Genomic DNA, 12,157 nt, shown 5'->3' with positions numbered 1-12,157 from the left:
ACCGCTGTATCCAGGGTGAGAGCGAAACCAAGTCAACACTCAACATTCCACAGTTCAATGAAGAAGCAATCAGCAGCTACAGCTAAGGACACACGTGATTAGAATCTTTGTTCACATTGTTTTGGGAATATAGAATAAATACGACTACTCAGATTGGCCCTCTTGTCAAAGCTACGCCCCCAAAACACATGAACGTGCATGAGGCTGACTTGGTTCCTTTTTAAAATCAATATTGTCTAAAATGAGTCTCCGGTCACTATTCATCATTATATTATTCCAATAAGTTTATGCAACTTCAGCTTTGACACAACAGTAGTTGCTCTTCACAGCAAACCCTTGAGTAAACTGAAATGTGGCTGACAACTTTGTAATGATGGGTCATTAATTGAGATGCTAATTAGATCAGACACCAGTCTGGCTCCCCCGAGACAGCACTAACTAAATAATGTGCTTGATAGGTTATAATCCCACGCAGATATTCAGTCGGGAGAACAAATACATTTATAACAAGCCAAATATAGTAAATCAAAAGAACGTACTATGTACAGTGATGGGAAAACCGTGACTTGCTAACTTTATTCTTTGATATGTTATTTAAAAGAAGATTTACCTCCTGAGAAATCTCATTCTAAAGTCTGAGGGCTCTAACAGAGGAACCATCAGCTCCTTTCAGCTTGAACCCAGACTTTGAAGTGGTCGAGACACAACCCTGCCTAAGGATACCAGGCTTCGCTCCGGCTCGTGTGGGGATGAATGATTGATGATAACGTCAGGAACTATTAAAAAGTAATCAGTAAAATCTTCACTCAATTTTTGGTGGAGGTTAGAAGCCGCGGTACCGGGTTGAGAGAGCTGAGATAGTAAGTTTACCAGCATAACACTGGGGAACTATCTTAACTACTAAATCTTTTTTTTTCTATCTCATTTTATGTTACCGACCATAATTGAGTTGTTCCATTATTGAAAATATCAAATATGCCAGTCATATGCCAATCATTGTGTGGTCAGATTCATGATCTAGTTTAATAAAATCACTTTTTATTCAGAATTCGAACATTCATAATAAAATGGGAGACACATTTCATATTCACTGTAATGACCAGTTTGAATTCACAGTGTGGAAGTGCATCAGACATTCTGCAGCAATTTTCCTTGTGATCCAGCTGAGGGCGCTCACTCCCAGCTTCACCTATTGCATAATGAATCTATTCTAACAAACTGCGTCAAGTCAAATTTGTTCGACCTTGATTTTTGGAAAAAGGGACAACCCTACTGTTTACTTAATCAATAACGATTTAAATATATTTTTCACCAACTGTGAGCTTTATTCTTTTGACAAAGTTATTGTGCAGCCACTTGCATTGGGGCAACATTTCACATTTTTAAAACTTTGTCCTCTTTTGTTGAATGAAAAACTAAAAAGAAACTTAAGCTAATCAAAAAGATGGATAGTTTTAGTATCAGTATCCAAAGATTTTCCAATGAAACCCTGCTGTACCAAGACCAAAAGTAATTTTCAATATGAGTTCTAGCGTGAGATTGAATAAACACATGAATATGAAGAATGAGTCGACCTAAAAGTGGTTTCTGTCAGCCAGTATAAGCCAAGGTTTAAATGTTCTGAGAAGAATACTGTGCCATAATCATATTTTCTAATAGTTCAATACAAACCAATTGACCAATAGCGTCAAAGGGAGAACTCCCAAAAAGACATTTGGATGACATGTTTCATTTGTGTAATAGCTTCATTCTTTTATCTGTTAACAGAGTGAAAATAAATAAATACAATTACCGATACAGCGTGGCTGCGTCCCACTCCAGGCGCCGTCACTTTCACAAAGTCTGGTTGCCGTGCCGACCAGAATGAGGGGCGGAGCGCAGGTGAAGGTCACTTCTGATTGATAGATGAAACTCCGACCCTCTCTGAAACCACCGACCGGAGTACCTGGGTCACCACAAAACTTGGCTGCACAGGGACAGCCCCACACACACACACACGCACACACACACACACACGCACACACACACACACACACACACAGACACACACACACACACACACACACACGCACACACACACACACAAATCAGTATGCAGTGCCAAGTACTCACTTATTTTGAGTAGCTCAGTGACAAATTTTAATATTGCCTCCAAATATAATTAATGTTTGATAAAGTAAAATAACTGGCAATGTGAGTGTGTGTGTGTGTGAGTGTGTGTGTGTGTGTGTGTGTGTGTGTGCGCGCGTGCACATACGTAAGCACTGTGGCAGCATGCCGCTCCAGGTGCCGTTGGCCACGCAGGTCAGCACAGCTGGGAATGAGAGCTCATATCCAGGCGAGCAACTGTAACTCACACTGCTGCCCCATTCAAAGTCACTGCCCTGCAGTACCCCATTACTGATGGCAGGGGGAGCCAGGCAGGTCACCGCTGGGGGGGAGAGAGAGGGGTTGGGAAAGAGAGAGAGAAAAAAAAACTTATATCAAACAACTGCAGGTGATGCTGTATTGTTGCAGTAGTTGTAAATATATACTGTTGTCTATGAAGACTTTCAATCAAATCCTGGAATGGATACAGTTTAAACAAATTACAGCAACTGCAAGTTCTTACAGATCAACAGCATCATCAAATCTGTTTGCATCTATTTTTTGAATTTTTAGTTTTATTGGATTGAAGTTGATATAACAAGTTGGCTTTAAACTTCATTTATGAATAAAGTCGTTGTAGTCAGACTTCACTGTTTTGTTGATTCACTTACCTGTGCATATTGGCATATTCCCACTCCATGTGCCATTTTGGGTGCACGTCCTCACTGCTGATCCGTCCTCCTCCATCCTGTATCCTGGTTGGCACTGGAAGGAAATATTCTGAGCAATCGTGAAGTCCTCTCCGTATCGAAGGCCGCTCGCTGGCACACCGGGATCCCCACAGTTTATCACTACACAGAAGGATCGGAGGGGAAGAGATAGAAAAAAATTAAGACTAAGATTATATTCCTGCTATGGCATAAGATATTTGGAATTCGAATTTGCTTAAAACTCCTGCATGTGTCCTCAAATAATAAAGACAATGGATCAGTGAAGGTGATAGAAGCAAAGGAATGGGCAGGTGGAGAAGTTTTGAAAGACTCAATTATTTATCAGGGGACCAACTGATAAATAAACATCAGATTGTATATATGAGTATAAGGATTAAGTCTATAACTGAACTCAAAGTTACTCTGATTCAAGATATGACCTGAGTAGAAGTGCATATCTCTCAATTATACAACACCTAATTCCCAATGTGTGCAAGTTTCATTTTTGGACATTGAATCAAAATTTCAGGCAGACACTGACCTTTGAAAAAGTCAAAAACTGCTATCTCTGCAGTAACAAATATTGTATAATTTAAAAATTTTCCAAAAAGTTAAATTTTGGAACAGTTTATATTCAATGTGGGTTCGACCTGTATGATCTTCATGATCTTTTATGGGCTTCACTTGCATGAATGAAACAACAGTAATATTAAAAATGCTTGACGTTGTCCTGGGGCTCTTTTAAGAAGCATTAGGATTCCCCTGACTGTGCTTATAAAGTGCTGTCCTTCATAGTCTAATAGGCAGTTTAAATGCTTTTAAACCCACCACAGATACTGTCATGCCTGTTAATAGATGCAGCGTAATCTACTGTAAAAGCCATTTTCTTTAAGTAAGGGATTCTTATAAACTTTTTTCTTTCCAGGACCATATATTTAAGAATTTTGGTTTCTCAGCATTTCTCCCTCTTTGTCCCGTCCTGCCGGCTATTTTAAAAGTTATCTCTCTGCGTAGTGTATTAAAGACAGAAATGAAAACGTCAAAAGACTATTATTCTTCGCACATGGGATTCCAAGACAAGTGGAGTTCACTTGGGGACACAAAGTTGAAATCATACTTCGCACACATGTGAATTGATAGCACTACAGATTCCACTACTAGCTGTTGTATTTTTCTGTACAGGCATGTAAACAAGCAGATTTCTTAGTCTGTGTAACATGATTAACACTTGTTCCAGCCATAGCTTTGGCTGAGTTTCATATAGCAACAGAGCGTAGGGTACTTTATGGTTAATTGCTCCTGGGAATTTTTCCTACAGAGTTCGAAAAGCAAATTAGCTAAAGTAAACAATGATCAGGGTTATTCATGAAGCAGGGGGATGAAGATTTGAGGCTGATTCCATTACTCAGACCCTATACTGTCGCAGGGTAATTTAACACAGGGCATAAACCAGGGTCGCAAAAGGCTAGACAGGAAACCTTACAATCACGTTTAGTGATGTTTATGGGGTTGCAGACTTGACGTCATTGCAAAGCGAAGAATTTAATACTCTGATTAAGTGATACATAAAGCTGACAGTCGGCTCTTTGGCTTCCAACTCATCTCATGAGTTCACACTGACAATAATAAGAACGCAACAAACATATTGATAAAAATGATGCCGCATCAAATGTTAAGTTATCCGTAAATCGATGTTTCAGTCTCTAAGCCTTCGATCAGCAGGTGACTTACTGGTACAGTTGGGTTGTATTCCCGACCATGTCCCGTTGGCCTGACACTGCCTGGTGGTGGCGCCATTGAGCAGGTAGCCATCCATGCAGGAGTAGATGACGGAGTGAGAAAACGTTGTTCCATCCAAACGAAACACTCTGCCATTACTGGGAGTGCCAGGGTTACCACACTGGACAGCTGGGGGGAAAAAAGGAGAGAATGAGAGAGAGGAAGCCTCGTGCATGTCAATGAGTTTGAGCTCTATGACTTTACTGTTTAATTGGCAGTGCACGTGCATCGAAGGATCTATAACTGGGGGGTTGTCGAGGTGCTGGGTTTGGATCGGTTTAAGTAAAATATCAAAATCTCCCTACGTTTACAGAAGGGCTGCGTGCCAGACCAGGTCCCGTTGGGGAAGCACATCCTCTCCGAAGAGCCAATCAGATCGTAGCCCTCAGAGCAGCTGAAGTAAACCTTGGAACGGATCCTGAAATCCGTCTGTTCCCTTGAACCCTGGGAGGGGATGCCAGGATCTCCACAGGAACCAGCTGTGTCGCCTGCGGAGACAGAAACAAGACGAAGGAGTTAGGTCACAGACTTTAAAACTAAAATCATCACAAACCACCTGTGCCTTCTACTAAAGGTGCTGAGAACAACCTGCCCAGCTCTCTCATGCTACTTATTTTCATTTATTTCACAACCTTCTACTTCTAGTCTGTGTATAATACTGACAACAGCTGACATTGATCTTGTCTTGTTTGTTGTGTTGCTGATCAACCAATGTCCAAGATCTTCCAAAGACTAATGCCAACACCATCTTGACATAATATCCTGACACTAGTCGTGAGGTATTGTGATTGTCACTTAGACAACGTTGGGTTCTCATTTCGGACTAAAATTCAACGTCTGTCTGATGTTTAAAGTTGTTAAACCAACGATTTTCTGATGTAACGTTGACCTCTGGTGGCAGCAGGGTTGAAACAGCATTGTTAATTGAACTCATCAGGGGAGTATGTATTTTAACTGCCTATTAATTACATACTATGGCACTTGAGTATGTAATGGCAGCTTACAAGTTTTACTGGACTGCACATATGTTGGTGACAAGGGGCTTATGCTTGTCTTAAGAGTGTGTGTGTGTGTGTGTGTGTTTGTGTGTGTGTGTGTGTGTGTGTGTGTGTGTGTGTGTGTGTGTGTATGTGTGTGTGTGTGAGAGAGAGAGAGAGAGAGAGAGAGAGAGAGAGAGAGAGAGAGATTTGCTCTGCCCTTGTAGAGCTGCCTGGTCAGCAAATTCTGCCTGACAGACAAAGCACGCTCCTGGGAGCACACACACACGAAACACTTTCACAAACACTTTCACACACACTTTCACACACACTGTCACACAAATGCACCGGCTAGAACAAATCTACTGCTGCCCAAACATTCCTCCTTACTATTACCTATATTGTTAAAGGTCTAGAACTTGCGCTGGCTTATATGTGCATATATTTAAAGTCCCAACCTGAATAATTAGTTTTGAATAGCGAGCAGAACTCGGGTGAATATTTTGTACCATTTGTACTGTAAGTTTAAATTTATTAGAACATTTACAGCCATTATCGACAATTAATTCAAGGTGCTCACAAAATGCTTTAGGTGATAATTACCTGCACAAGAATTTCCCCGATGTATCGTTTCTGTTTCTGTGATTTTTTCCTCATACGTTTGACAAACAACCTATTTTCACATTGTCTCTGTTTGTAGTATACTGCAAATATCTAGAGGCTTGGTGCTAAATGGAGCATACGCATACCCACCAACGACACATAATGACATGACATCTTTTTTGTAAAGCCTCAGGATTTCACACAGTGTTTCTCAGATGTAAATGAATGAGCCGGTGTTGTTATTTATCTTTAAAAGCTCAGAAATGTGAGGAAACGATCCATTTACAAGATGAAGGATTTTCTTTGGAAAATGTGGGAACAGATTGAAAATGCTACATAACTCCGGGTGCAAACACAAACACACGCACACACCTTCAGAGACACTACTGCACCACCTTCACAATTCCCATAGGACACTCACAAACTCACATACATAGATCCAAAGTCACCATGTGGCCTCCGGTATATCAGGTCTCAACAGGGTGCACAACCAATCTACCTGAGAGTGTGTGTGTGTGTGTGTGTGTGTGTGTGTGTGTGTGTGTGTCTGCGTGTTTGTGTAAGCCTCCATGGGAGAAAGTGTTGTGAAAACTAATCTCTGTTGTTTCCCTCAGGTGACTTTGGAACAACCATTAATCGGTCACACACATTCATCTGCCGGCACAAACTTACACAAAGACACACACACATAGACACACACACACACACACAGTAGCATCTATCCTATAGAAAGATGTGGCTGTAGTCTGGGTTTGGATAAATTTGTGTGTTACTGTGCTGAAGCTCCTGCCTGCAGAAGTACTCATAACGCTGGACAAGAAAAATGACTCAACTATAAAATTCGCACTCGTCAGATCCAAGGACTTTATACTGTCTGAAGTTGCATAGAGAACCTGAGATGACTGATTACACATTATGTACTTTCTTATAAAACATGTTTGTTTAAGTGAGCTGGCAGTGGACTAACTTTCACATTTCAGAAAAAAACTCTCCTCCACTTACCTCTTGCCTTTAAATATGAAGCTATACAGCCAGTAGCCATTAACCACCAGCCAGGTAATCTATTACTAATTTATATATCATGCACAAAACCTCCTGTAAACCACATATTGTTGCTCATTAGAACTTAAACAGGTTTATGGGTGAGTATTAGGTTTAGGTGGAGCTTTTCTGGCCTTTGGGGGAACAATGCTGGTTTTCTCCTGTGTCCAGTCTTCATCCTGACTATAGCTTCTTATTTTATAATAAATCTCATCACATCTTAATCTCACTAGATTCAAACCCTTTTGCTTTCAAGGCTGTGCAGTCAATGTGTTTATTTAAGATGGTTGTAAGCCAAGGTCGTTCAATGCACAGGCCTGACAAATACAAAATTACAATTACAAAAGCTTTTGAGGCTCAGGTTCTTGGATAGAAAGGTTTAGCCATGGCTCACAGCACTGGAATACACATTATCGAAATAAACTGCAATAGAAGTAAAATACCAAATCAATTTTTCTTGTTAAACCTGTAAAAACAATACATTATCAATTAATTATGACATACAAGTGTGGTAACATAACTCATCACATGAGAAACCATTTGTCTATTGCCAGTCGTGGAGCAGAATTGCAGAGCTTGCACTGCTGCCACAGACACAACCCTGATCTCTGCAGGGCTCTGGCACGGACCTGCAGAGATCAGGTAAAAAACTGTGAGGCGCTGCTTCTTAAACTATTACCCTCCTTCACCCTGCGTCTCCCCCTGGGCAATTTTCTGTAAATAACAATGTGTTCTTAGTCAAACTCATCTGGAATCTGTTTTCAGTCAGTGTGTTATGTAAGTGGCAGCTGAGAGCCTCTTATTCTGGAGAGCCACAATCATGCCCCCAGCCAGCCAAATGAGAAGAGCATAACTAAGATGGATTGTTTGTGCATCACGGAAGGTAAGGTGGCTCCCTGACTGGAGAGAATCTGGCTGCATAAGTGTTGATATATGGAAATATAGTCAATCCAGCAGGGAGGAAAATAAATGTGTGCAAAGTAGTTTACAGGAACATCACAGCAGTGAATCTACAGTAACAATATTAACTGGAAATCCACACACAGCTACTGCTCGAGAAGAAGGAAAGGACATTATCTAAGGTTATATTTTCATCTGCTTTGGTTTGTTAGTTCGCAACAAAAACTGCTCAACCGATTTCCATGAAGTTTTGTGGAAGCATGTGGTATGACCCCTGGAAGAACCTATTACATTTTAGTGAAGACAAGGATCAGGGGGCGGATCCAGGAATATTTTTTACACTTTCTTTAACATTTTCATTAATTTCTCAGAGAATAATTCATGGACATTGATCTTGAGTTTATGGGACTGATATCAATGAGTGTGTGCAATTTGGTCCAAATAACAACATCCATCCATCACTACACTTATTCTTCTTTTCATCCACATGTCTTACAGGTTGCTTTCTAAAGCAGAAGCTGTGAAAACTCACTGTTAAAGCAGAATCTCAAAGAAAACATGGTCCATTACTCGAAGAGAGTTTCACATTCTTTAAGAGGAGGTTATGCTCCACAGCTCCTTTAACAGACAGATAATGATATATTTTCTTTTCATGTGCCGACACTGCCCTCTCTCTGACCATCCATTCCTCCCATTAATAAGTGTGAAAGGGTCAAGATATGAATGAAGTGCTCCACACTCCGTTGAGTTGACATGTTTCAAGACATCTCGCTTTTCATCTGCAACTCCTATCTATCTATCCATCTCGTCCTCTGATAGCGTGGACTCTGAGATGGTATATTCAATAGGGGTTAAAATGGTTACCAGAGCAGAAGGGCATGGGGGCACTCCACAGCCCATTGAGCTGACACGTCCTGGATGATTCTCCTTTCAGCTGTCTCCCGCCCAGACAGGAGTATCGAACCGTCGAACCGAATGTAAACTTATCTCCGTTCAGCACGCCGTTAGGTGGAGAGCCGGGATGGCCACAATCGACGACTAGAGATCGAGAGAGAGAGAGAAAGAGAGAGTGATGAAGGAGGAGAACACATACAGTGCTGGTCTTGAGTCAACACAGCTTTATGAAAAGAGCTGCAGAGATCGATGTCAAGAGCTAAAGACTCAAATTCAGAATCAAGAAGATGCCTGTAGGATTAGGAGAGAAGAACAGAGCAGAGAAACAAACGGTGCTGGCGAAGATTTGTATCTCTCTTGGAAATAAGACAACAAAGAACAAGAATTACTGGTATGCCTCCGCTAACCAGTTTAGTTTTAATCTAAATGCCTTTTTTTTTTTTTCAGACTCATATGAGGTCACCATAATGTCTTTGACCTCTGAAATCTTATCAGTTGATGTCTGAGTCTAAGTCACAACTTGTGAGATCATGCTCAAGGGGTCAAAAGCTTGTTTCGTAGGGTCACATTGACCTTTGACCACCCAAATCAAATCAGTTCATCTTTGAGTCTAAGTTAACATTTGTCTCAAATTTGAAAGGATTCTCTCAAGGCATTCTTGAGATATTGTTGTCCCTCCCACAGATCATAGGGTAAAAAGGAATGAATATACTAACCAATACATTCAGGAAGGGGTTTGTCCCACTGTCCCGTAGGTTGACAGCTCAACACTGGTGACCCAAACAGGTAATACCCAGGGTTACAGTCGTAGAACACCACAGTGCCGAAGGTGAAGTTGCCGTGCTCTATTTTACTTTGTCGAATGGAGTTGGCCGGGATGCCTGGATCAGAGCAGTTGACCACTATACACAGAGAGACACAGGAATGGACACGCACACAAACAGAGGAGAGAAACACAAAGAGAAAGAGACAGATATAGAGACCTATGTGTTATTTGGCATGAACCAGAGAGGGCCATTTTTCTTCCCCCTCCATCTTTCCCCAGGATTTTGCACTGGGATCAGAGCTCAGGAAAATAATAGAGGACATAACTATAATTAGGTGGTACAAGTGGATGAAATGACGAGGGTTGGTGTTTAATAAGGTAAATATGGGAATAATTGGCGGTGGAAGGATACAGCACCCATGCAGTGTAATGACTTGGTATGATTATGCTGCATTTTTATTTTTACCCACTTCATTGGCACTTTATTCTGTAAAATGAGCAGAACGCCGATAACTTGTGTAGAAATGCACAAGAACAGTTTGTTGCTGTGATTATTAGAAAAATCATTTTTGAGCTTGGAGCCACAGAAATGTTTGAGGGATGTTATACTGATGTACATCAAAACTCCATTGAGTTAAAAAACGGAAAAAAATTTAAAGGAAATGTTCAGTTTTCTGTTTTGGCTATAAAGGGTTTCAGGGTTTTGATGGCAGAGATGTTTACACTGAATAAAGTTATGGGTAAAATTCAGGTGAAATGAAGAGTGGGTTGGGTTAACTAAGGATGGTTGCTAGATGAGAGGGCAGTATGGGTAAATAAAGATAAGGGGGTGGTTTAAAAAGTGGAATTAAAGGTCAGGGATAAATAAGGTTAGGGGTGAATACACTTAACTTTTCTCCCCACCTTTACACGTTGGGGGCGGGTGGCTCCACTGGCGGTTAGCCTGGCACTGAGCGCGTGCAGGCCCCTCCATTTCATAACCCCGGTTACAGACGAAGCTGACCCCGTCGTTGAGGTTGAAGCCGTTTCCGACCGTGCGACCATATATGGGACTTCCTGGATGGCCACAGCTGATCGCTATAGGGAAGAAAGCGTCAATCATGGGAACATGTACCTAAAATAAAGATTTCTAATTAGATTTATTATATATTTAGGCTTTTGCGTACCATATAAGCATGCTTCAAAAGAGAGGAGTAATTTAATGTCAAAGTAATAATGAATTCCATGAAAAACAGGAGAAGGCAAGGTTTCTAATTAACTCAGTACTTTGCGACTTCTTTGTGCCACTCAATCCCAATTCCATTTTTTACACAGAAGACATAAATCATTGAAACAAAGTCACAGATGAGAGATTTCACTGTTAAATACTTTAATATTTTCCTTGAAAAACTGGAGACTATAGACACAGCCTGAAAAACATACGAGCTAAACCAGGCCTGAAAATCAGAGGCAGTGGCTAGAAAAAGCACAGATTTGGACCAATTATCTTTGCCTTTCCTACGGCAATTCACATGGGTCATTAGTTTGAAATATTAACATCTGCATTAGAATCCAGTGTCCTCTGTTGGTCATTGTGCATAATTATTATTTTTTCTGTAAATTTTATGCACTGGGGCAACCTAGACGTTTGTACGGGTGCCTTGTCCTCATTGTGCTGTCTGCATTTTTTTGATGCTTGCATAAACAGACAGTGTACAGCTACTGCCTGCCCCTCTCTCGTCTGCTTCACAAACCCTGTGTTGCTTTAAAAGAATGAGAGGAACCTGACCAAAGCAGAATAAAGAAAGAGGAAGAACTATATGGGTGAAAAAGGAGGAGGAGTAGACGAGAGAGGAGGAGGGAGAAGAAGAAGAAGCCAAGGTCCTCTTGTCAGTTGATCAGTGAAAATCAGAAGTTTGTTTACACGCCTAAGATACAAATTTATCTGACACCATCAGCGTGCCCTGCAGCTACACACTCACACACACACTCACATGCACACACACACACACACACACACACAGTCTCATCATCATTCTGTGTTTGTGTCTCTAAACAAGAGCCTCTCATCTCCATAATTACAGTATAATTTGGCTGTAAAATGATTTCCCTCAATAACTCCTGCATGAATAACCTCAATAAAAACAGCAAGCGCAGAATCGCTCCTCTCACATACATAGATGAATGGACGATAATAACCACATAGACACAGATGCATCCATTACCCAAACATAACTGTGTTATTTTTTATTGTTTCAAGAAAACCTTCTCTAGAGCTGTAGATACTATGTCTCCATGTCTGTCTTTTGAATACGGTACTAATTTTGTAAACTGTGTCTTTTGATGAAAGGTGTTTGTAATTGTCTCAAGGTATCACCCGTCGTTGCCACTTTAATTGTGACCAGTTGCTGCTGAAAACA

At 40.9% G+C, this 12,157-nt stretch overlaps 1 protein-coding gene across 1 annotated transcript in view; it reads right to left on the bottom strand.

Annotated features, from left to right (window-relative positions):
• csmd3b (CUB and Sushi multiple domains 3b) overlaps positions 1 to 12,157 on the bottom strand; it is a 300,140-nt gene that overhangs the window by 17,313 nt on the left and 270,670 nt on the right. The window contains exons 56-63 of the mRNA XM_069516453.1: positions 10,662 to 10,835; positions 9,709 to 9,894; positions 8,963 to 9,136; positions 4,883 to 5,065; positions 4,530 to 4,706; positions 2,760 to 2,939; positions 2,258 to 2,431; positions 1,793 to 1,966 (exon numbers count right to left, since the gene is read on the bottom strand). Coding sequence (XP_069372554.1) covers positions 1,793 to 1,966; positions 2,258 to 2,431; positions 2,760 to 2,939; positions 4,530 to 4,706; positions 4,883 to 5,065; positions 8,963 to 9,136; positions 9,709 to 9,894; positions 10,662 to 10,835 — 1,422 coding nt within the window. The remainder of the gene's footprint in view (positions 1 to 1,792; positions 1,967 to 2,257; positions 2,432 to 2,759; positions 2,940 to 4,529; positions 4,707 to 4,882; positions 5,066 to 8,962; positions 9,137 to 9,708; positions 9,895 to 10,661; positions 10,836 to 12,157) is intronic.

This window comes from Paralichthys olivaceus, chromosome 20 (assembly GCF_024713975.1).
Source record: "Paralichthys olivaceus isolate ysfri-2021 chromosome 20, ASM2471397v2, whole genome shotgun sequence".
Taxonomy (NCBI): Eukaryota; Metazoa; Chordata; class Actinopteri; order Pleuronectiformes; family Paralichthyidae; genus Paralichthys; species Paralichthys olivaceus.
Note: the sequence above shows the minus strand (reverse complement) of the source record. Positions and strands in the feature narration are given on the sequence as shown.